Source organism: Ailuropoda melanoleuca, chromosome 11 (assembly GCF_002007445.2).
Source record: "Ailuropoda melanoleuca isolate Jingjing chromosome 11, ASM200744v2, whole genome shotgun sequence".
NCBI classification, from domain to species: domain Eukaryota; kingdom Metazoa; phylum Chordata; class Mammalia; order Carnivora; family Ursidae; genus Ailuropoda; species Ailuropoda melanoleuca.
This window is the reverse complement of record NC_048228.1, coordinates 39412918-39439613: the sequence shown is the minus strand read 5'-3', so window position 1 is coordinate 39439613 and position 26696 is coordinate 39412918. Positions and strand designations below refer to the sequence as shown.

At 36.5% G+C, this 26696-nt stretch overlaps 1 protein-coding gene across 7 annotated transcripts in view; it reads right to left on the bottom strand.

Annotated features, from left to right (window-relative positions):
* Positions 1-26696, bottom strand: part of FAM13A (family with sequence similarity 13 member A) — a 339281-nt gene that overhangs the window by 273894 nt on the left and 38691 nt on the right. For 3 of the 7 annotated variants that reach the window (XM_034671514.1, XM_034671512.1, XM_034671511.1), the window contains exons 2-4: positions 12875-12976; positions 11698-11887; positions 4412-4621 (exon numbers count right to left, since the gene is read on the bottom strand). In XM_034671514.1, the coding sequence (XP_034527405.1) occupies positions 4412-4621; positions 11698-11887; positions 12875-12976 (502 nt within the window). The remainder of the gene's footprint in view (positions 1-4411; positions 4622-11697; positions 11888-12874; positions 12977-26696) is intronic. The other 4 variants (XM_034671515.1, XM_034671513.1, XM_034671517.1 and 1 more) reach the window with 2 other exon arrangements.

The following is a 26696-nucleotide window of genomic DNA, read 5'->3' as shown; positions in this document are numbered from 1 at the left end:
TGCTGAGAAAGTTCTGGAGATGGACAGTGGTAATGGCTGTACAAAAGTATGAATGTAATTAATGCCACTTAGGTGTGTACTTAAAAATGGTTAGGGGCGCCTGGGTGGCACAGCGGTTAAGCATCTGCCTTCGGCTCAGGGCGTGATCCCGGCGTTATGGGATCGAGCCCCACATCAGGCTCCTCTGCTATGAGCCTGCTTCTTCCTCTCCCACTCCCCCTGCTTGTGTTCCCTCTCTCGCTGGCTGTCTCTATCTCTGTCGAATAAATAAAATCTTTAAAAAAAAATAAAAATAGTTAAAATAGTCAACTTTATGTTACATATATTTTACCTCAATTTAAAAAAAAAATTCTACTGCCAATTACTTGTCAAATACAGGTCCTTAGGATCAAGACCTAGGTTTCTGCGGGTCTCCTAGAGGTTTTCCCTGCACCTTCCCACCCATCCATCTTACACGGCACTGCTAAAAATACTGCTTCCATCCTAGGATTTCTTTCTTCAAAAACTGACTGTTTGTAGTCAATATTAATTCCTTCACCTAACATTCAAAGTGCTCTATCATCTAGTCTCAGCTTACATTTATTTCTTTATTGTTTGTTTGTTTGTTTGTTTTGGAGAAGTACAAGCATGTAAGAGGGGAAGGGCAAAGGGAGAGGCAGAGAGAGAATCTTATGTGGGCTCCTCGCCCAGCACAAAGCCTGACTCAGGGCTTGGGGCTCCATCTTGAGAGCCCTAAGCCCCATAATTTCCACTCTGAGATCATGACCTGAGCCAAAATCAAGAGTTGGATGCTTATCCCACTGAGCCACCCAGGTGCCCCTCAGCCTACTTTTAAAATTATTCCATTTGCTCATTTCCTGTAGCCATGCACAGCTCTGTTAGACATTTCTGTCTCACAGTGTTTTTGCTCATGCCCTTTTCCTTGCCTATATGATTTTCCTCTCCATCCAAAGTCATGTGCCCCATTTTACTTTTTCCACAAAGTGTTCTCTGACCATCATAATCCAGACTGATTTCCCTCTCTCCTTGTTACCACTCATTTGAAGTACCATAAAATATATACCACATACATTCTACCTCCTCTATTAAATCACACACTCCTTAAAGTTAGAATGTTTAATCTTTTATTTCTTGGTATCATCCTGTGTCTAAGTAGGAGGGGCTAAATATTGATGGACTGATCCAATTCCAACTTATCAAGTAACAACAAAAAACATTTGTTGTGAGATGGACATATTTGCATTTGTATTACAGAAGATTTTCAATGGGGAACATTCAAATAAAGGAATTTCTAGTTAATCCTAAATGAAATGAATGGTATCCTAAAATCTTTTTATTGCTTGCAATCCACATCTATTCCCAAAACACAACTGAGATTGTTAAAATAAAAAAATAGATATGTTATTGGCCCATCTAGGTAGGGATAAGAGATCAAAAATCATGAAATATTGCCAAGCTGAGACAATTATACTGGAAAACTCCATCAAGAAAGGCGAGTTGTTGTAGTCAGAGGTAAGTTTAACAAGACCACGGGAAAGGACGATCACTCAAGTCCTTTCGAGCCTCTCTTAAATATGAACTGTCTAACCCAGAGCTGTGCCTCAAGCAGAAGGTTCTGGCAGACATCAACTTTAGATGGAAGTTTTTGATAAATACCTGGTATGCAGAAATACTGGTATGCTATCTAAAGATACAATCTCAGAACTCTGGACACCAGTCAAGTCTAGCGATGATAATATGTTCTCTGAAAGAATCCACATGGTGCTCTTCCACACGGAGGGCCATTGCTGATCGGTGTGATCAGAGGGTGATCTAGGGCACCAGGAGTGCTTATAGGCAGCATTCAGACTGTCCTCAGGGGAAGTTTCGGTTTAGCTTAAATGTCTGAAAAAATACTTAGTTGAGGCTCTACAATTCTACCCCAAAAGCATGGAAGAGAGGATTTTGATGTGAAAAATTATGAAATACCTTGCTCTTCACACAGGATAGCATCTAAAGGCCCTTAATATTTTTTTAAAAAAAGAAATCGGGCATGGGGTTGTGACAGAATAGAAAAGCTACTGAATCTGATATTAGGAGAACTGAAATATAAAAGTAGAGTAAACTTGACTAAGAAGTTTTATCAACACACTTTTATTACATATTTATTACATTTTAACAGCCTAGTATAACATCTGCCTTTAGTGAGTCTGTAAAGAGCTTTGCCACTTCTAGTTTTCGAGTGACCAGCTGTAGCGTGTACCCTCTACTCTAAGAGTACCACATACAAGCATAAACCAAGAGAAGCACCATAGCTCTTTTCTAACTGAATTATTAAAGAGAAATTTATTTTCAAGAGGCTATACTACCTGATAGCTAAAGTACTGAATGCTCCCGTCACTTAGCAGCTTACAACCAATAGGTACTTCCATTAATATCTCCTTTATTGAACATATCAGATCTAGCCCTAAAGGTTTTTAGGAAGTGAGAGACGACGATGACTACTACGGCAAAAGTCAATGTCTCTGCCCCATTTAGAATTTGTTATCTGTGCATAATCACACAACCCCTTAGGTTGGGTATATAACCGGCCTTACTTTTAGAATACTACTTGCTTTTTATGATGCAAATCAAATTTTGTGGCCACCAGGGAGACAGGTCATGAATGAGAAGATAATTTACAAAGAACAGCTAAACAAAATATTACTATAATGTAACAAAAATAGTAAAACAGTGCATTCTCTTTATCAAATGAAAGCTATTCTAAGAAATGTGATAAAACCTTTTAAAATTCACAAGTATTTGCAAATATTAATATAGTATTAATATTGGTATATTAAAAGCAAGATATAATCTTAATAATAAAGATTCTTAATATTAAATATTTGATTACTAAATATTTTGTATGAAGGATATATTTAAATCTTCAACTAGCTTTTGTAGCAATTATTTTTAAATGATTTTCAGAAATTTATCTTAAAATTTAACCTCTCCATGACAAGGATAAAATACTATTCTTATAAGAATCAGTTAAGGGGGGCGCCTGGGTGGCTCAGTCGTTAAGCGTCTGCCTTTGGCTCAGGGCGTGATCCCAGCATTATGGGATCGAGCCCCACATCAGGCTCCTCCGCTATGAGCCTGCTTCTTCCTCTGCCACTCCCCCTGCTTGTGTTCCCTCTCTCAATGGCTGTCTCTATCTCTGTCGAATAAATAAATAAAATCTTTAAAAAAAAAAATCAGTTAAGGAACAATGGCTACCTCCTTCAGATCCTCATACATATAAACATGAAAAAGTTCAGTTTCTAATGAGCAAGCCTCAAACAGGTCACTTACTATCACTTACTGATATGGAAAGCTTTATTAAAAGCACTTTGATCACCAGAACAAATGGTTCTGTAATTTTTGCTTTCATATTTGATCACCATTTTTCAATATAATACAACATACAACATGGCCTTCTCACTTACCCATTCTTTATCATACTACATGTGAATAATTACACCACTACTTTAAAGGAATGTGGTTTTAAGTAACATCCTTTTTAATCTGGCAATTTGCACTCCTAACAATATATTTTCTCTTTTTCACTCGAACTTGACACAAATCAGGAAAGAAATGGCTTTTCAAGACTAAATCATTTTTCTTATTATATTTAAGAGGGAGAACTATGATTATGCCTATAATTACTACCTTTAAAAATGAAGTTTCTTCATTCAAAATTACTTCATAACACAATCAAAAACCAATTTTCCGGGGCGCCTGGGTGGCACAGCAGTTAAGCGTCTGCCTTCAGCTCAGGGCGTGATCCCAGTGTTAGGGGATCGAGCCCCACATCAGGCTCCTCTGCTATGAGCCTGCTTCTTCCTCTCCCACTTCCCCTGCTTGTGTTCCCTCTCTCACTGGCTGTCTCTATCTCTGTCAAATAAATAAATAAAATCTTTAAGAAAAAAAAAAAAATTTTCCTCCAGCTGTGTAAAATGAAGACAATTATTTTAGGACTCAGTCTTGCTCATGAGAGAAAGACAGCACACCACTGACCTTTCAGCCTCAAAGTCACTAACCAAACACAATTTAATTAACTAATATTTCCTACATAGAATTTAATGCCTTATTCTCACTCCTTCTAGGAGGCACTAGTCAGAAGATAATTTCTTTGGCCCACAAACATTTGGGCTTTTCAATATTAAGTATTCATCTGCCAACATTACAGAAATTACACTTAACAGTGGTATTTCATAATCAGTTTAGCATTATTGTAGGGTAGAAAATGGGGCCCTAGAGTAACTAATAGAAAGATGGTGGTGATGAAGAGACCACTAATATTTAAAAGCTTAGCTTAATATTTAAAATTTAGGTGTTTAATATGTAAAGGCTTAGTTTAAGCTGAAAAATAAAACTGGTTGAAGTGTTAAAAGGATTTAACTGCACTAACCCTGAAAGAGCTGAACGAATCGAGGGTGCAACGCCGAGGTGACCACGCTCTCTGGCAGCTCCCTCAGGAAAAGCTTCAACAGACTGGCTGCTGAGCAGACGTCCCCGTCTTTCCCAAGCTCCACGGGGGCTCCACTCTCGAACTTCCATCGGAGCTGTTCCACCACCTTCACGTTGCCATTCACCCTAAAAAGGCCTTCCTGGGTGAGTCCTGGAGCAGGGGAGCAGACACGCAGAAAATAAACAGAGGTCTCTCACAGACAGACACTAACTCTGGAGAACAGTAACCACAAAATAAATAAATCTCACTACAGAATTTTCTAAAGGATTACCCAATCCACATTTTGCAAAAATGCTTTCCTACAATAACAGATTTTCACACCTACTATGTAGCAGCTAAAAAGATCATATAGGATTGTTCTAAAAGCCGACCTCTAAAAATAACGTTAGCACACATATAAACATAAACAGGTTCTTCTACAAAGAAATTGCATTCATATAATCTGCAGTACATTACAGAAACTGACCCTGGGCTCCAACAGCAGCTTATCATTTTGAAAACTATTTAAAAAAAAACAAACAAACAAAACTAATATGTATGTAAGAAACTTCTTAACTGCATGCGATTACTTTGTAATAATTAAGAAGAAATACTTCTTTAGTAATCAGTGAAATCCAAGGATAAGGCACTATGAGATGATAAAGTAGTATAAGACAAGTTCCTTGCCTTCAACCAGTTGACGGGATATTATTGTTGGCTGGCGTCAGCACAGAAGGCTCCATAAACGAGCCTTCGGGTGCTTTGCACTGTCTTTGGCTAAAGCATAGGGAAGATGGGAAGATTGGGGCTGATGAACTGTGAAGCTACTGCAGTTTAATTACTACCTTTAAAAATGGTGGTAATTCCATCATTTATTTAGGCCCTTTCCAATGTTCTGTCCCTAATTCTTATTCTTAATTTTGTACTCTTTTTCTAAAAAAGGGTCCCCAAAGGGTTAAGCAGCAGGACACATAAAACCTTGATTTATCCCCAACAAAGAGGAACGAATATATGAAGAGGCAGAGACAGGACAGCATAAAGAAAGATAAACACATGAAAATGTGGATGGAGTGTTTAGGTCAAAAAGCAATAGGTAATAAAATGGAAGAAATGGGATAGGACAACAAATGTCAAGTTCAACGGTGAAGACCTGGGGTGCCTGGCTGGCTCAGTCTGTAGAACAAGCAACTCTTGATCTCTGGGTCATGAGTTTGAGCCCCGCATTGGGCATAGAGCTTACTTAGAAACAAAAAGGGAAGACTTTATCATGGGAGCATTAGGGGTAGGGGAACACAATATAATCAAGGGTTAAGGAATATCTTGCTAACTAAGAGGAAAATGGAGAGGGCAGAAAGCTTGCCTTAGGGAAACACATTCTACCCTAAGGCAGTAAGACAGAGATTCCAGTGGGAAGGGTGAAAAGGAAGGGGAAAAGTTGATTGGGTAACTTAGTACAAATGGGAAGTAAGGAAGAGGAAGAATTGAAAGGTAATTTTAAGGTTTAAAAACTAGGAATCCAGGGAAAAGTACCGTAAAGGATAAGGTGAAGTGGGGGTGAGGAATGGTAGCTCGTTCAGGGGAAAGGTAAGGATTTCCACCTCAGTGTACTGGGTTCAAGGAGACAGAACACCATGTAAGAAAGCCAGCCGGCCTGTGGAGATATGCTGAAGGTACAAGGAACGATCTTTCTAGTAAAGAGCAACCCAGACTGGCCACCCTTCTTTTGAGAGCCTAATGGTGAAATTCAGCAATGACACAAGCACTGAAGCCCATTAGAATTATTTAAGTGGGGGAGAGGGGGAGGGTGTGTGCTTGTATCAGCCTTTGCTTCTTTCTCTTAATCTGCTAATTGTATTGCTCTTTCTAAAGAAAAAAAAGAAAGCTAATTTCATTTTGATTTGTAATTTGATAAAGTATTTTATGAACTCTTCAATTCAATAAGTACTTAATAAGTACCTGGCACTGTGTTAAGGAACTTAAAAAAAAATAAAAAAAAAATCAAACACTACCATTATCCTTATGGAGTTTATAGACTGGTAAGATGTTTGCATATAAACTTTGGATGTGAAGAACACGAATATCAAAAGTTGGCATGAATTTTAGCTCCAGTTTTGACAAAAGTTTGTGAAACCAGGGAGGATATTAAAAGTACCTCACCAACCAGTGTGACCAGGGCACCATGTAATCAGAGGAGATACCAGTCAGCATGTGTGGTAGGCAGTTTCTCAAATGGACTTAATGATGCCCATCTCCTGGGATCCACACCCGTGTGTAATCCCTTCTTTCTCTGTGTGATCTGGATCTAGTGCCTTGCTTCAAACCAAGAGAATATAACCAAATGATATGATTTGGTTCTAATCTTGCTTCTGAGATTAGCTTATACAAGACTGATGGTCATCTTCCTTGTTTGTTTCTCTCTGGCTTGGCTGGCTTGCTCATTCTGATGAATCAGCTGCTTTTTATTTGGTTAGCTATCTTATGAAGAGGTCCACGTGGCAAGGAATGGAGGTGGTTTCTGGACAATAGCCAGTGAGTAAGGGAGACCCTCAGGTCAACAGTCCACAAGGAACTGAATCCTGCTAACAACCATGTGAATGAGCTCAGAAGTGAACCTTCCCCCAGTCAAGTACTGTTATGACTCAAGCCTCAGTCAACACCCTGACTATAGCCTTACACAAGACCCTAAGACAGAAGATACAACTAGACTGTGCCCAGATTCCTGACCCACAGAAACTGTGAGATAATAAACACTGCTGTTTCAAACTACTACGTTTTAAAAGGGGTAATCTGTTATACAGCAACAGATAAATATGATGCCATTCCCTTTAACACTGAAGAATCTCAGTTATTCAGAGACTTCCCATTTAACTCATTTTTAGAGCTTTTGAGGTCTATTTCCTCCATTCTACAAGCTTTATCTGTAACTTCAGAAATGTGTACTGCCTTCAACAGACAGCACCCAAAAAATTGCACCCATCTCTGGTCAAGGCCCAAGTCATGAAAATATAGAATTCTGCACTCCAATCCTGTATCTACCCAGCTCCTGAGCCTGTTTTTGGCCAGCAAATGCCTCTTGGACCTGATTTCACAGTGTTTTTCTAGTTTTGACCTTAGGTTTTCTTTTCCAACTAGGCTTTTTGACCCTTCCCTCAAATAAATATTTCCAGTTATTCCAAAATAACTACCCAGCTCTAAGAACTGGCTCTGGTCCTTCAAGCTCCCTGATCCCACTGCCCTTTACTACTGGAGAGATAAGGTATAAATGGAAGTCATTGAGGTTCATGCCTCTCACTATTTTTTCTGTCCCAAATTCCATTTATTTGTTTACCTCTCTTCCCTTAAAAACACCTCTCACCCAAACAATTCTTATGATACCCAGTGATTTTCAACTAGGGGCAATTTAACCCTGGCTCTATTATATTTTGGTGAAAAAAAAAAAATCCGTACAGTTTTTTTAAAGCCCCTTACAAATTTATAATATATCTAATACCCATATGAGGCTTACCAAACTATATCATCTCTCAATTTTCCTATTCTAAATTCTTAGGAAATGATGATTGTAAAAGAAGTGTTCAGAGGAAGGAAATGCTTAGAAGGTTTTGTGGTTAATCTTGTATGTTTCCCAGATTCTCTTATATTTGATTTCAGGAGGTACAGATTAATCAACACAAAACAGCAACTTAATAATGGGTTTAAAAGTTAAAATATATATATATAAAATGAAATAACATCTACACCACTGACAGTCACTTTCCTGTACAACTGAGATATTTATTTCAAAACACTGTGAATACATCCTTGGAAACTGAAAATGCCGGAACTGAGAATTTGCTTAACTGGCACACTTTGGCCCAGAAAGTGGTAGGACAATATATGAACATATTCTGACACCTGGTGGTAAATGAAGAGTCCTGCGCTATTTAAAATGGTATATCCCACAGGATATTCAGGCTAAAGAGAAGGAATCCAGTAACACTGTCAGCAAGATTATTTTTAAACAATATAAAGATGATCTAGCTCATAACTTGTAAGATTTTCCTTCAAATGGGAAAAATTACATATCCCCCCTTTTTTTTTTTTTTAGGAAAAAGTAGTTCAAAGTTTTTAAAAGACCTTCAAATAGACATTAACAAACCCTTTCTGTCCTAAAATACTTTCATAACAAAGAGGTTTCCCTCAAGTTGTTAAATGTCTATATTTACTGTGGTCATATTTTGATGTTTAATGTATCTTCCTAGGGTTAAAGAATATGACTGATCATTCTAACTCTGATACCTGACAGAGGGCCTATGTCATGCACAAGAAGGAGATGCATAATAAGTATTTGTTGACTTAAAAAAAAATACAAAATAATTAACGAAACTAATTGAAGTATCTTGCCCACAAACTTCATCCTACAGACTTACACAAAGTTTTTTGTTTATTAACATGATAGTTTCAGACACAGTAAGGAACTGGTGGCTGTCTACACAGCAATTCACTATACAGCTTTTCAAAATATAGGATAGGTGCCCTACCCACCTGAGCTTGCCAAGTCAAGGTTCTAATTCCGTGGATCTGAAGTATCACCAATGGATGGGTACTCTGAAAATATTCCACTAGTGATTCTATTTCTTTCACATTTCTAGTTAAGAATAACTGATTTTCTATTTTACATCCCTAGTTGAGAAGGACTGATTTTAGCCCATTAAAATATTCTGAAAATATTCCACTAGTGATTCTATTTCTTTCACATTAAGAATAACTGATTTTCTACTTTTCATCTCCAGTTAAGAAGGACTGATTTAGCCCATTAAAATATTTCATTTGCATTACCTGAATATACCCAACTAAACTATAACTATAGGTAAGAGGAGACAGAAGACAACTAATACCTAATTTAGATTTTGCCAAAATGTTCATAGAGTGATGTTGTGAATTTAACTGGTTCAACTCTTACAGAGTTGATTATAAAAGCACATATCCTTGACCCAGGTCTACAGATACACGCACAGTGCTTGAAATGACATGTGTGAAAGGTTGGTCACTGAATCAATCACTGCTTACGGACAGCAAAAGACTGCATGCAATTCAATATTCGTCAGCACGACTGCTTAAAGAAAGGATATGTGTATATAGTCAGTGCGTAAGGAAAAGGAGAATTACATGAGTAAAGCTTTTTATGCAATATGGAAAGATCTCCACAATATACTGCTCAATGACTTTTTAAAAAGATTCGTAACAGTGTGAATGGTATACTATATTTATGTTCAAAGGGAAAAAAGAACATATGCATATATGATTATATATTCATAAAATATCTTTGTAAGACTATATCAGACACTGGTGAAGGAATGTTTCTGGGAGGGGAAATGAATAATCAAGGGACAGGTTTTGGAGGGAGAGATTTTTCAGTGCATATCCAGTATTTTGCACCACATAAGGATATTAACTATTCAATATTTCTTCTAAAACTTGAAAACGAAAATGATTTTACTCTAAGAGTAACCCCAAGAGGCTATTACTCAGTAATTATTCGGTAAAAGATCAGAACACTGACTATACCAAAACAAAATTTAGGTAGTCACACTTTGGTATCAAAATGAATAATACTGAACAACCCCATTTAAGAGATTTAATGAATTACCTAGAGATTCATTTATATCTAAATCAGCAGGATACAGTTTTACTCAATACTGAGTGTTTTTGAGTCCTTCAAAGCTCTAACAATTTAATGTGGCTTCAAAATCCTGTAGGCCAAGGTCCCATCTTCCTACCATGCTGTATACAATACCTTTTTTGTTTAACCTGTTTAAAGTATTTGAGTAAACCCAGAGCTATTCTCTAAGAATCTTACCTGTCTGCAGCTTATCATCCTCTAAAAATATGGGGATAGCTCCTAGGATGTAAGAGTGTAAGCCTGGCTCTTCAGTTTCAGAACAAAATATCATTTTGTCATCTGCATACCTAGTAACCTGAGCAAACAGTTGCTTTTTCAGTTAACACAAAACACCTGACCTTCTGAGGGCTGAACTACGTGCCATACCCTTCCTGTCACAAGCTGACTCACATTCCTACAGAGGAACAGATGCACTGTGCTTCTCACGTATTTCCAACGAAGGATTGTTCTTAATGGGGGAGAATGGACTCGTAATCATGGGAAGATAAGCAAACAAACTGCACAAAGTACAGAATGCCTCTGAAGTCTCAAGTTTTACCTTTAAAAATTCCTACTAATTTTAAACTCTATTCTGCAATGAGTCTTTTGTGTAGAAATGTTGTTTCACTATAGAAAACAATGAAAATTCCAAGCTTTTCCCTCACAAGATTTCCTTCCCAAACCTGCTAAAGCTTACTGACATTTATTATGTAGTGTGTGGGGTTTTCCTATCATATTGCCTTAGTTTGAATAGCATGAATGTAGGGGGTATGGAAGAATTTGCTCTCTACTTATCCAGGTTTTTAAGTCCCATTTTAAGTAAAATCATTTAAAAAAGCTATAAGGTAGCTCTCCATAACAGGGAGATTTATCTTTTTAGCATTCAATGAACTATGTTATTCTCCAATTGTTTTACATGCTTACTTGTATCACTTCAAAAGTAAATGACCTCCCATAATAGGCTATATACTTTTTTTTTTTTTTTTTTTTTTAGTATCCCTACCAAGCTTATGAGAGCAATCAAGATATCCAGTAAGTTCAGGACTGAACTCAGCTGAAAAAGATACCCTGAAAGTGTTCTGTTACACTAAAAATTACTCTCAGTTGGAATTTAATGAATCAAGAGAAGTCACTATTGTTAGAACAGTGTATTTTTTTAATTTTACTTTTTAAAAAAGATTTTATTTATTTGACAGAAAGAGAGAGAGGCAGAGCAGCAGAGAGAGAGAGGGAGAAGCAAACCCTATGCGAGTTTGATTCCAGGACCCCGGGATCATGACCTGAGCCAAAGACAGACGCTTAACCACTGAGCCACTCAGGTGTCCCAGAACAGTGTATTTTAGAGCTCAAAACTAGGAATCATTCCAAACTAGAAACCTCAATGATTAAATTGATTGGTCAATGGTAAATTGAACAGTAGTGTCAAAATAATATTATGCAGTAGTAATACTCTCAGTGTCCTTTTTAAAGGAAAAGGTATATTACATAACTTGATATTTTAATTAAGGTGCTTGAGGGAGTATTCTCACACATCGTGTAGTAGTTCACATGGAAACCTTCTTCTCATATGTGGGAACGGTAAACACAACAGAGTGGAACCACGACTTACCATGCTTCACCAAGTACTCCACTATGGTCCCCACTACAGCTGGAACGCCGTTCTCCGTGAGCCCCTGCTGCTGGAGGTCTTGGAGGCTGACTCCAAATAACTTCTTATAGGTCGAACTCCTCTGCTCATTCAGTGGCACTGCCACTATCTTTTTCATGTCTTCTTTCAGCCGAACCGCTGCTTTACTTTGCTTAAAAAAACATAAGAAAAGAGAGCAGTCGGTCATATTTACCACAGGGGGCTGCATGGTTACCTGAATTGAAATGTAAGTGTCTGGAGACCCATAGGAGTGGTCTTTACTAATTTTTACTTCCACTCAAGTCAACACTAGTAACCTCTCTCATTAGGTTTCTCAGTGTTATGAATGGCCCATACTGATAGAATAGTTAAAAGGAATGAAAAATGAGAAACCTAAAGCCACAACTTAACTGTAGCTAAGGGAGGGAGGAATACACTGCAGTAGCTAAGACAAATTATTACAGTAACCAAGGGGCGTGACTCAGAAGTACCTGGTTAACAGGAAAAGGAAACATTTATAAGATCACTGAAACTCCATGCAGATCCTAGAACAACAAAGGGTTTCTGAAGATGAAAATGTATCTAGATGCCATTTTAAGGTAGTTTCAATTTGGAGTCTTGGAAAAAATATATTTAAGTAGAGTGAACATTTTTTTCTCTGATTTAATTACATCTGTGAATATCTCATTAATATTTTGGCACATAAAATCAGCTCAATTCTCACTGAAGTTCAAAATACTCTCTCTCTGAAACAGCAACATTTCAGGTAGTTATAATTTAAACATATTCACAAGACTGTACATACTATAAGTATGTACAGTTTACATTTAACTAATTCAAATTGTCACAATGAAAAATAAATGTTTCTTCCTTTTAACAGAAATTTGTACCCCAAGTATTACAGTAAACCATATTAAAATTCATCTTTTATGACTAAATGAGGGATTTTCTTTTTAAAGCATGTGTGCTATATAAATGTTATGTATTTATGAGTCTAAACATGGAAAAGCTGGAAAAATGCAAACCATTTTATCTGGGGATAGAGGCAGTGGATTGGGGGAAAGTTTAACTCTGAGCATGAATGTAGCAACCAATCAAAGTGTAGATATTGTAAGTGCCAACTAATGTAGCTATTACTATCTAAAAGTAGGAACCTTACCTCCAGTTTGGTACTGAGGAAACAAAGATCAGATTTAAGTAATTTGGCAGAAGTCACAGAACTGGTAAGAGTTTCATCCTCCTCTAGGTCCATGTTCCTCTCCTTAAAGTTAAATTTATATTAATGTCCTAGTGCAGTTTGTATATAACTATAGAATCATACTACAATCAACTCTATATATGACCCAAGATAATAACAAGTTAATTCTACAATCTTGATTTTGAGTATGGCCCCTGTATACTCAATTCAACTTTGAATCTTATAATCTACAGAATCAGATCAACTTCCATTGAAATGTTTACATATTTTGGTAGGTCATATTTGAAAGCCAGATTTTTCTAGTGAAAATTCAGCAAATGTAAAGTTACAATAGAGATTTAGTATCTATTAATATTATAGATAATACCATAGACTTAGTATCTATTAATATTATTTTATGATAGTGTTAGCTACTACAGAGTAGTAGTATGGGCAGTAACTATGACCTGTTACTAAGGAAATTATGAATTTATTAATTAAACCAAATTTATGATACCTAATAATTTTTTGTGGGGGCTTAAAAACCGATCAATCTCCTACAACTGAACATATGAGAAATTTTAGTCAATCAGGTACATCTGGTGAACAAGAAGCCAAAAAGGAACCAGTATTTATGAAACTTTGAAAATACTCTCAAAATGTAGCATTAAAAACAGCTGGCAATATAAGGTTAAATCCTACACACTTTATCTTACTTTTCTTTTATCTTCTTACTGAGACAATACAGCATAGTGTTTTGGAGCATGGAACCAGGCTTCCTGTTTCAAGTTTCATTCTGCTCTAAATAGCTGTGAACCTCGGACAAGACACTTGACTTCTGTGTGCCTATTTCCCCATCTGTGAAATAGTGATGCTAAGAGTTCCTATCTCATGCAGATATGGAGACTGAAATGAATTCATATACCTAAAGGAATGAGAAGAGACCTCGGTACACTCAGTAATTATGGACTGTTACAAATCATTACAACCATCATCATCAACCTTATTATTCCAGAAAACTATTCTGATTTCTCCTTTAAAAAATGAAGATACACTCAATTATTTCTATACTCAATGTGTGTCTAAAGTTTGCTGTTTAAGAAGGCATTTGGTTGGTGGTCTGATGATCTAATTATTCTCTATATAACTCTAATCTCCTAAAATATGTAAGAAAGACTTCTGAATGATAAAATAATGATTTTATATATATATATATAATTCCCTAAGTTTGTATTAGAAAGTTAAGGTTTCCTTGTAAATGCTTGAGTTTAACACCTTGAATCAGTGCTCTTTCTGCTAACATCCCTGTCCTCCACTCTGTCCTTTAGTCAGAATTGCAGACAGCAGGTTGTGTCTCCTGTTAGGAGACAGTGTAGATAAGCAATCTTGGGGTTATGGATTAGAAAGTTTTCAAGGAAGAGCCAGACAGTGGACCTTGCAGACTCTGAAGTGACTGTAAATTAAACTACCTGTTTACTCAATATAGAGCCACACTACACAGAAAATTTATATGTAATCATAATAAAAGAACCTCTGATTATTGTTTTTAATTAGTAATATAATTCAGGTTAACATTTTAAAAATAAATGTTTAAAAAAACATAAAGAAACAAAACAACTGTATTTCCCGAGTCATCGCAATCAATTCACCAGTGACCACAAATACATACTATAATAAAGTCTAGACTGGTTGGTGAAGAAATCAGCTAGCAGGAAGCAATGAGATATTACCAGTAGTTTATACCTAAACTACTCTACCACTCAGTGGTTTATACCTAAACTACTCTACCACTCAGTGGTTTATACCTAAATTATTTAAAAAATTTATACAGCAGCTTACAAATATAATGTTCCTTCCGGGTAAGTAATAAATATTCAATAGTCTTTTAGTCATGGAAAAAATAACTGTAGAAATGAAGTCGTTGATGATTAATTCTACTTAAACTGAAATTATCTTCTACTCTTAAGACAATGATACACATTACTTCTTTATAAATGTCAATATCTATGGAATTTTACCTTTTCAAACATATATCTTACCTTTCTTGATTTAAAATAAGTTACAAATAAAGACTAATTGAGGTATTCTGAGTCTAACTTAACTGTTTAAACTTTGCTTTGTGTGTATTCCCATTCATCACTTGAGCTTGAAAACTGGAGTATATGCGGTGTGTTTGCGTACATGTGTAAAAGCAAATAGGTTCCTACATTTAAAAAGAAAGACAGGGGGCGCGTGGGTAGTGCAGTCGTTAAGCGTCTGCCTTCGGCTCAGGGCGTGATCCTGGTGTTCCTGGATCGAGTCCCACATCGGGCTCCTCCGCTGGGAGCCTGCTTCTTTCTCTCCCACTCCCCCTGCTGTGTTCCCTCTCTTGCTGGCTGTCTCTCTGTCACATAAATAAATAAAATCTTAAAAAAAAAAAAAAAAGACAAAAACCTTGGGATTTTACCGCTATAATAGGGGTCAATTAAGTGCTTATAGTATCACCTTAGGAATAAAGAAACCAGACCCCCAAAACTTATGGTGCACTCAGTGAAAAAGGGCTGAAACTAGAGCCCATATTTCTTGGATTTTATACCAATATTAATTTTTATAATTAAGAGCTGGTGACTTTGTTTTTTCTTAACGACTTTATTTTTACCAAAAAGTAGCTTAGATAGCCAACAAAATGCATGCACTGGGACTACAGCAAGTATTTGTTGGTTTGGGGTCACCTAGTCTCCACTTCCCCTTTTTTTTTTTTCTAGTAACATATCCTAACTGTCTTTTGGGGAATGATTATACCCTTCTGAATAACTCTGTAGGGACTGTCACTGAAAAGGACTACCCTGTCTTTAGCAAGAACTGGCCTCAGGCTACCTACCAGGTCCATCAGACCTTTCTCTCTTGCAGGCCACTGACACATGAGTGGATTGTCACAGGCACAGAAAAAGGCTGGCGCTAATTGGTTCCAGCTGCAGTGCTCTCAAAGCTGTTAATTAACCACTAGATTAACTCTTGCCATCTGCATTGTTGGAGCTACTATGGTCCTTGAGCTGCCCTGATACTGGGGCTTCAGCTGTTTTTCTCATGTGGTGATCCACTCTGTAACTTGCTACTCAAGTTTCTTTGGGCTTATGGTAGCTAGAATCCATTTCTGTTCTGAGACAGACAAACACACATAGAGAAACACCCAACTGATAAAAGTACTTTGAAAAAATAAAAGAATCATCAGAGCATATAGAAAACCAGGATTTTAGAAAGAGAAAATCAGAAGGATAATAACCGCTAACTTACATGAAGTTTGCTGACTATGTCTGTCATGGTTTCAGATACTTTAGACGGCTTCACTTGTTAAACCCCAGTAAATAAATTCTAGGAAGGAAGAGCCCTCTGTGATCCCCATTTTACAGAGGCACAGAAGATCTAAGCAATGCGCTCTAGGTCTCATCAAGGATTTACTATAGCCAAGAGTCACACTAAGGCTGTCTGAGTCCAGAGGGCCGATACTTCATTCTGCCTCCACAAATGACGTGATGAGAACAAAAAGCACACACTGGGAGTCCAGTGCCCTTGTTAGAAATGAGAAAAGTCCTATTCTTGTGAAACAGGAAAATAGGATTATTTACAAGTTTCTTGGCCACCTTAAAATAAAGTCAGAAAAGCTCAGAAACATCAATATTTCTGATATTAAAACCTGAAAAGAGAATACTTTCATTAATCTTGTAAACAGGATGAGTTTCACAAGTCTTGAGTTTTTTAATAGCCAACAGTTATTGGGTGCTGATTTTGTGCCAGCTCTGTTGTATGTACTTTAAAATTAACATCTCTAAACTTTAAAACAACCTTATCAGTAGGCATGTTTACTATTCCCACCCGATAAGTAAACTAAGGCACAAAGAAAAAGGAACTTGCCAAAGTTTACACAACTAGTAAGTTTTAGAGAATGTAACCCCCAGGGGCTCTGGCTCTAGCACTTGACCTCTTAATCATGACACAGGACCAGAACTTTAATATTGGTGGTTCTATATGGGCCCAAGGAGGACAACACTACATGCAGCTCTTTGTTTGCAGAGTTTAATACAAAAATCAATTTGAGACTACTGAAATCAATAGCTTGTATTTCTTTAAGGCCAGCCTCCAAGAATTTAAGTACCAGGATTTTAAGGTACTCTGAAGAACAATCAGATTACATTGCTGGTTAAATTCAGAACTGTGGGCCTTAAAACTCTCTGGAATTGGGACTAGGACTATATCTAACCAGGAATGTGGAAAGTAGAACGACACTCCACTACCAAATGAAAGGAGTGCAAGGAAAGCGCAAGACAAACCTGAGACTTCTTGTTCCAGAAAGCAAGGAAATGGTCAAGGACTAATAGGATGTGTCAAAAAGACCTGTGGGCCAGATTAAATGGGCTCCTCCTGGCCAAATATGGGCTAGGTGGAGCACCAGGAGTAACAACAACTATAAGTAATTATAATATACTGTGTAAATAAAAATGAGATTTAGAAGAGAAGGGTTTTGTAGTAAAGGTCCTCCATGCAGAAAATCCTGCAGCCAAATGTAGGAAAAACAGGAGAATCAAAAAATCTTCAACTTCCACAAATCATTTAACAGATTACCCAATCAAGGATTATCAATGGACACTAAAATGTCAAGTGAAAAGTTGATGGAGAACAGGATTTTCACAGCATCAAAGATCACATAGTTTTGGGGTGCCTGGGTGGCTCAGTCGTTAAGCGTCTGCCCTCAACTCAGGGCGTGATCCCAGGGTCCTGGGATCGAGCCCTGCATCGGGCTCCTCCACTGGGGGCCTGCTTCTTCCTCTCCCACTTCCCCTGCTTGTGTTCCCTCTCTCGCTGGCTGTCTCCCTCTCTGTCAAATAAATAAATAAAATCTTTAAAAAAAAAAATCACATAGTTTTTGCAAGGGAAAAAAAAATTGCCCTTATAATTGATATCTGGGTATATTCACCTTAAGTCGAAAAATCAAATTTATCAGCATTTATCATGAGAAGACTTGACATTATGTGCTCCTGATGCAATGTAATATGCAGAACACCTCATTTACAAAGTATTCTTGCACATATATTTAAGCTGATGCAAATCTAGCCTCTAAATCTCACTTATAGTCTACAGGAAATACACAGCTAAAAGAATAAGTGGAAGAGACAATGAGAAAACAGTCAATCAAGACAAATCCAAAATGAGGGACATTCTAAGGAGACAACTGGCCTGAACTCTTCAAAATATCAATAATCATGAAGGAAAGACTGATTCTAGATTTAAAAGGAATTAAAATACACAAACTTTAAATGTAATATATGAATCTTGATTGGTTCTTGGTTTAAAAAAAAACCTTGTCTCTTTGAGGCAATTTGGGAAATCTAAGTATGTGTCGTATATTAGATAGACTTTCTATGAATGTTTTTAAGTCTAACAACATTGTGTAAGATCTAATTTATTTCACCTATAGAGTGTTCCTTATTCTTATGAGGTGCATGCTGAAGTAGGGGTATAGTGTCAAGTCTTCAAATACTTTAAAGTCAAATATAAAGTGTATTCATGTATATGTATATATGTATGTATATGTTATGTATATACACACAGAGAAAGAATAGGCACAAATAGAGTAGAATGCAAATTTTAGAATTTAAGGGGCCAATATATGAAATGTTCATTTTACTATCCATTTTACTTTTATGAATGCTTGGTATTTTTTTAATTAATAAAAACTGGGAAAAACTAGGGACCTCTCAAAGAGACTCCTTACTAACAAAAAGTAACACCATTTTGACAGCACAATTAGGAGGGAAAGGGACATTCTCTTCAAATTCCAATTAAAAAATTAATGATAACAATTTGGGATTATTCTTACACAGAGACTTAGACAATCATATTAACTTGGATACGGTTGGATCATTGGAAAAGCACTCCATCTGAAATTAGGGTACCTGGGTTTGAAAACCTGTATGTCACTGACTTGTGTATTCTCAACAGGAATGCCAGCCTCTGGTCAAATGTGCAGCTTTGGAGAGGGGCAAAGGCAACAATTAGAATGACCCATGGTCTCTGTCCAGCCATAACAGCTGAGTCAACTTAGGGGTCATCGGGAGGACAAGTACTGTAGCCAATAAATCATCATCGCTTTCAGCCTGTTGAGCTTACAAAATTATTCATCTACACCAAGACTGGGTCTTCATCTTATAAAAATTTTCCATCTACACCAAGATTGGGTCCTCATCTATTAAATGCAGTAACACCACCTACTTTAAAGTGTTCTGAAAGTTTAATAAGGTAATGCATGTTGAAGTAGCTATCACACAACCAGAAGAGAGTCAATGATGAAAAATGTTAAGAATTTCTTTGGGGTAACCAATTCTTTGAAAAGACACTGTGGCAGAGTTTGTAGTTGTTTACTAATGGGTCACTTTTTTCTTCTTCCCCATTAACAGACCTCTGATTTTGTTTGACAGGATGAGGAACAAAGTACCCAGTTAAAATATTCCTTGCAGCATTACCCAGCTAAAATAAACCACCTTCCTTGTAGATATGGATGGCCACATACCTAAGTTTGGCCAATGAGATATAAATGGAAAGTGTTAGGACCACCAGAAAAAAACTCCTTTTATTAAACAGGAGGATAACCCATTCTGATCCACACTATCCATGTTCCCTGCTGAGATCACAGATATAAGGCCTGGTAATCACCTTGTGACTATGTAGCAATCCAGAAACTAGAAGCTAAACTCTAGGACAGTAAAACAGAAAAAAAAAAAAAAAAAAAAAAAAAAAAAAAAAAAAAAAAGGTGGGGGGTGGGAAGCTTGTACCCTGATGACATCATAGAGTTCACTCAGAATACTTTGCTATAGACTTTTTTTTTTTTTTACATGAAAGGGGGAAAATCCAGTTTCAGATAAGACTGTCAGAATTTTTACATTTATTGAACATTTATTGTTAAGGAAATAAGCACTCTATAAATCAATTTTTTTCCAAATCTAGTGCATTAATTTTAAAAATCAAAGCAATTTAGGAGTATCTTATTAGTTATCCTTAGACAAACATATTGTAGCATCTGTCAATATCTACATGCTTTGTAGATCTGAACAATGGTTCTTAAGCTAGAATCCATGGGTAATCAATCCAACAAAGTACATGAAGCATTCTATTTTTAGAAAGCATAAAGTTGACACAAATGAATGGAAAGATATCCCATGCTCATGTATCAGAAGAATATTGTTAAAGTATCCATACTACCAAAGCAATCTACAGATTCAATGCAATCCCTATCAAAATTCCAGTAACCTTTTTCATGGAAATAGAATAATTCTAAAATCTGTATGCAACTACAAAAGGCCCAAATAGCCAAAGCAATCTTGAGGACAAACAAAGCTGGAGGTAGCATACTCCCTAATTCCAAACTGTTTTCCAAAGCTATAGTAATCAAAATAGTGTGGTATTGACATTAAAAACGCATAGATTAACCTAACAGAATAGAGAGCCCAGAAATAAATCCACACATATTTGGTGAATTAATTTACAACAAAGGAGCCAAGAATATACAAGGGGAATGGACAGTCTCTTCAATAAGTGATGTTGGAAAAACTAGGCAGCCACATGCAAAAGAATCAAACTAGACTACTATTTTATACAATGCATAAAAATTAACTCAAAATGGATTAAAGGCTTGAATATTAAGACCTGAAACCATAAAACTCATAGGAGAAAACATAGGCACTAAACTCCCTGATGTCACTCTTAGCAATAATTTCTTTGAATTTGATACCAAAAGCAAAGGCAACAAAAGCAAAAATAAATGAGACTACACCAAACTAAAGAAGCTTCTGCACAGCAAAGGAAACCATTTACAAAATAAAAAGGCAACCTAATTAATGAGAGAAAATATTTGCAAATCATATCTGAAAAGAGGTTAATATCCAAAATGTATAAAGAGTTCATATAACTCAATAGCAAAAAAACAAAAACCAAAAAAATATCTGATTAAAAAAATGGGCAGAAGATCTGAATAGCCATTTTTCCAAAGAAGACAAACCAATAGCCAAAGGTATATGAAAAGATGCTCAACAGCACTAATGAGAGAAATAAAAATCAAAACCACAACGAGATATCACCTCACAGCCGTTAGAGTGGCTATTATAAAACAGAGATAACAAGTACTGGCAAGATGTGAAAAGGTAAGCCTTGTACGCTTTTAGGGGGGATTTAAATTGGTGGCAGCTACTGTGGAAAACAGTATAGGGGTTCCTCAAAACTAAAAATAGAACTACCGTATAATGCAGCAATTCCATTTCTGGGTATTTATCTAAAGAAGACAAAAACACTAATTCAAAAAGATATGTGCACCCCATGTTCACTGAAGCATTATTTGCAACAGCCAAGACATGGAAACAATCTAACTGTCCGTCAAAGAATGAATGGATAAAAAAAAAAAGTGGTATGTGTATGCATATGTATGTGTATCTACATAGCTATATAGGTATACACATATATACACATATATTTACACACACACACATATACACAATGGAATATTATTTAGCCATAAGAATGAATAAAACCTTTCCATCTTTGACAATAGGGATGGACCCTGAGGGCATTATGGTAAATAAGTCAGAAGGAAAAAGACAAAATACCATGTGATCTCACTTTTACATGGAATCTAAACAAACAAGCAACTGAGCCCATAGATAGAACAGACTGGTGGTTGCTAGAGGCAGGGTAGAGATGTGGGGTGGAGAGGTGGGCCAAATGGCTGGAGAGAGATCCAGCTATAAAATAATTAAGTCATAGGGATGTGAAGTACAGCATGGTGGCTACAATTAATACCGTACTGCCTATTTGAAAGTTGCTAAGAGACTGTATCTAAATTATAAAAATTGTTTTGTGATGAGAATTTTTAAGTATGGTGACAAATGAAAAGTAGACTTACTGCAGCGATCACTTTGCAAAGTATGCAAATACTGAATCATTCCATTGTATACCTGAAACTGATATAATGTCCTATATACCAATTATACCTCAATTAAAAAATCAATCTCCAAGGAGGTCTATGATGGGAAAAATTAAGATTTCAGAATCTTTAAACATTTATAGAAAAGCTAGGTTTAATCAAGAGAAAATTTTTTTTTAAAAAAACCTGATTTCTCTATCCAAATAAACATACTTAAAAACATCTTAGATCATCTTGTATCTCACAAGGAAGTTCAACTAATATCTTTTTAATCTTTTTAGTCTAAATTGTAAACAAGTCCTATGTTATCTAGTATTATTGAAATGTTCAAGAAACTAGTAAAAATAAACCCAGAAAAATCTTGTGAATTTTATTACTTCACCTGAAACCACACAGATTAAGAAGAGGATGAAGAGGGGCGCCTGGGTGGCACAGCGGTTAAGCATCTGCCTTCGGCTCAGGGCGTGATCCCGGCGTTATGGGATCGACCCACATCAGGCTCCTCTGCTATGAGCCTGCTTCTTCCTCTCCCACTCCCCCTGCTTGTTCCCTCTCTCGCCGGCTGTCTCTATCTCTGTCGAATAAATAAATAAAATCTTAAAAAAAAAAAAAAAAAAGAAGAGGATGAAAGAAAAGTAACAGAAGACAGAAAAAGGTAAACTCGAATTTGTATGTAAGTGATGCTACAGCTGAAGATGGGACAGGAAGCATACAGCAGACCTCACAACAGCACTGTGAGGAGTCTGGAGAGAGCCAGTAGGGACGCAGCAGTGAAAGGTCTTTAAACTCTTACAATTGTTTCTTTAAAGATAGAGTACACTTTGAGAGGGAGCTGAATGGGGCTTAATAGCTTAAAGGAAGAGGAGAAAGAAGGGGCAGAAAGTAGGGACAAGGGGCAGATATCAGGAAGCACCAGAAAAATACACCACTTATATCACCATAGGTTTCATTCCCTTGGAGAGCAAGTTGATGAAGAAAAGACCATAGAACCCTCCTGACTCAGGTTCACTTATGAGAGGCAAAGGAGAGATGAGCCAACAGGGGCCATGCCTAAGAAAATAGTCCTTTCGGTAGCAATAGATCAAATCCCAGGACTGTATAACTTGAAAAGCTGCATTGGCCCCCCATCACTACACCCCACTGGCACCTCTTGCTACTGATATCACAAAAAATCCATCTCACTAAAATATGAGTAAGAAAAAAGGAACATTACCAGCAACTATATGGAGACAGTTCTTTAAAAAAGTATAAAAAAAGCACTATGACTTTCCTAAAATAACTCATCACAAAACCCTTACCAAGAAGCAGATGGAAACTGTAACCTAACAGAACAAAACTGAATAAGGAAATGACACCAAAAGACAGGCAATAACAAAATAAATTTGATTTTACCAAAATTAACAACTTTTATACATCAGAAGACACTATGAATGGAGCAAAAAGACAACCCACAGAATAGGAGAAAATATTTGCAAATCTTTTATGTGATAAGGAATTAATATCCAGAATATGTGAAGAATTTCTGCCACTCAACAGCCAAAAGAAACAAACAACCCACTTCAAAAATGGGCAAAGAAGTTTAATAGATATTTCTCTTAAGACAACATACAAATGTTCAATAAGCACATGAAAAGATGCTCAATATCACTAGTTATTAAGGAAATGTCAATCAAAACCATAGTGATCACAAGCAGTAACCTCTGACATCAGCCATAGGCATTTTTCCAAAGAAAACATACGATGGCCAACGGACACACGAAAAGATGCTCAACATCACTGATCAGCAGGGAAATACAAACCAAAACTACGATGAGATATCACCCTCACTCTTGTCAGAATGGCTAAAATCAACAACACAAGAAACAGGTTTTGGTGAGGATATGGAAAAAGGGGAACCCTTTAGTACTCTTGGTGGGAATGCAAACTGGGGCAGCTACTCTGGAAAACAGTATGGAGGTTCCTCACAAAAGTTAAAAATAGAATTATCCTATGATCCAGCAATTGCACTCCAGGTATTTACTCAAATACAAAAATACTAATTCAAAGGGATACAAGCACCCCAATGTTTATAGCAGCATTATCCACAATAGCCAAATTATGAAAACTCTCCAAGTGTCCATCGACTAATGAATGGATAATGGGGTGTGTGTGTGTGTGTGTGTGTACATACACACACACACACACACACAAAATGGAATATTATTCAACCATAGAAAAGAAAGAAATCCTGACATTTGCAATGACATGGATAGAACTAGAGTGTATTATGCTAAGTGAAATAAGCCATATGGAGAAAGACAAATACCATATGATTTTACTCATACATGGAATTTAAAAAAACAAAACAAATGAGCAAAGGGGAAAAAAAGAGAGAAAGGCAAACCAAAACACAAATTCTTAACTATAGAGAACAAACTGATGGTTACTGGAGGGGAGGTGGGTGCAGGGTGGGGGTTAAATAGGTGATGGGGATTAAGGAGGGCACTTGTGAGGAGTACAGGGTATTGTATGGAAGTGATGAATCACTATACTGTACACCTGAAACTAATATAACACTGCATGTTAACTGGAATTTAAATAAAAACTTTTTAAAAGGATGCAACATTAAAGAAAAAGATAAAACTACATCGGGATCATTCTGCAGTTTAACGAAAACAAAACCAAAACCACAGTGAGATACTGCTTTACATCCATTAAGATGGCTATTAAAAAACAAACAAAACAAAAACAAAAAACAAAACAAACAGAAAAAAAGTGCTGAGTAGGATGTGGAAAACCTGGAGCTTTCATTCATCGCTGGTGGCAATGTAACAATTGTACACTATGAAAAACAGGTGGTTCCTCAAAAAGTTAAATATAAAACTTCCATGTGATCCAGCAATTTCACTTCTGGGTATATTCCTTAAAGCCAAAGATTCAGATACTTGGAAACCTATGTTCATAGCAGCATTATTCATAACAGCCAAAAAGGAAAAACAACCCAAATGTCGATCAACAGATGAACAAAATGTGGTATGTATATACACGAATATTATTCAGCTTTATAAAGGAATGAAATTCTGACACATGCTATAACATCGATGAAGCTTGAAAACACTATCAAAAGTGAAATAAACCAGACACAAAAAGACAAAAATTACATGTTTCTACTTAGGAGATATCTAGGATAGGCAGATTCCTAGAGACTGGAAATAGAACAATGGTTACCAGGGGCCAGGGGTCGGAGGAGGGAATGGGTAGTTATTTAACGGGTACAAAGTTTATGTTGGAGATGATGCAAAGTTCTGGAAGTGGATAATCATTACACATAGTGGATAACGTTACACAACATTGTGATTGTACCAATGCCACTGAATCATATATCGAAAAATGGTTAAAATGGTAAGTTTTATGTTATGTATATTTTACCACAATTAAAAGTTAATGAATTGATTACGATGAAAAGATACCACAAAGCTGAAATGCAAAAATTTAGGGAAGAGATAATCAGTCCATAGTGAATGTGGAATGGACACTGGCAAAATCATGAAGGGAAGAAAAGGAAAAGACAAAAAACATTTCAGAAATGAAGACTAAATCATCAAGAGCACAAAGGAGAACAGAAGCCATTAACAGCCCAGCAAGGGGTGTACAGGACATAAATGAGAAAAGTAGACATAATGAAACAGTAAAAAAAAGGAATGACAAGCATTTAAGACATAACTACAGAAATCAATTTAATGAGCTCCAGTATATGTGTTATTAGTCTCTGAAGAAGAAAACCAAATAATGGAGTTGAATTTTTTTTTTAAGATTTTATTTATTTGACAGAGATAGAGACAGCCAGCGAGAGAGGGAACACAAGCAGGGGAGTGGGAGAGGAAGAAGCAGGCTCCCAGCGGAGGAGCCTGATGTAGGGCTCGATCCCAGAACCCCAGGATCACGCCCTGAGCCGAAGGCAGGCGTTTAATGACTGAGCCACTCAGGCGCCCTTGGAGTTGAATTTTTAAAGATGTAATTCACAAATACTTGGTTTCAACAGAAGCCCTGAATCTACAAACTGAAAAGACACACCTTAGAATAGCCCACATGAAGATCTATTCTAGGGAAATTACTAGACCAAAAATAAAGAGTCCTTTGGGCAGCCAGGCAAAAATCATGTCATAATAAGGAAAGAAAATGAGTAGCATCAAACTTACAGATTGCAGTGATTAATGTCAGAAGACAACAGAATAAGACTTAAAAAATATTTAAGGAAAGACTTCATGAGCCAAATTTAATAGCCAGCCAAGCTGTCCTTCATCTATAAAAGCTATAGTTTGAATATACAAAGGCTAAGAAAATACTGTACACTTGAACCCTCCTTGAGAAAACTACCAGAGAACAAACTTTAACCAATTAATAAACGGCTGGGAGACTCTGATGAAGTGACAAGCAAAGAAATTTTTAAAATTGAAAAATTGAAAAATTAAAACAACTCAAAAATTAATAATTTAAAAAATAAACTGTGTTATGTGAGGAAGGAATGAAGAACCTGCTATAATTACACTCAAATGGGAAGATTTGGGGTTGAAACACTTCCAGATTTTAAAAGAGCAACCATGTGGTTCAGAGGACAAAGCCAGAGAGTGAATGGTAGTTATCTGGAAACAGATTTTAAGACATACGAAGAAGAAATGGTAATCACTTCTAAAGATAGAATAGATTTTCTCAGGAGGTGGTGAAGATCATAGAAATCAAAGGTAGGCAAAAACAATGTAAAGCCATTTGTCATCCTTTCTACTCATGGAAAATTTTTTGAAAAGAGAAAATATTGGTAAGAAGCAGTGGATGTAAATGGATTAAAATTTCTTAGAGGGCAATTTGGCAATGCCTAA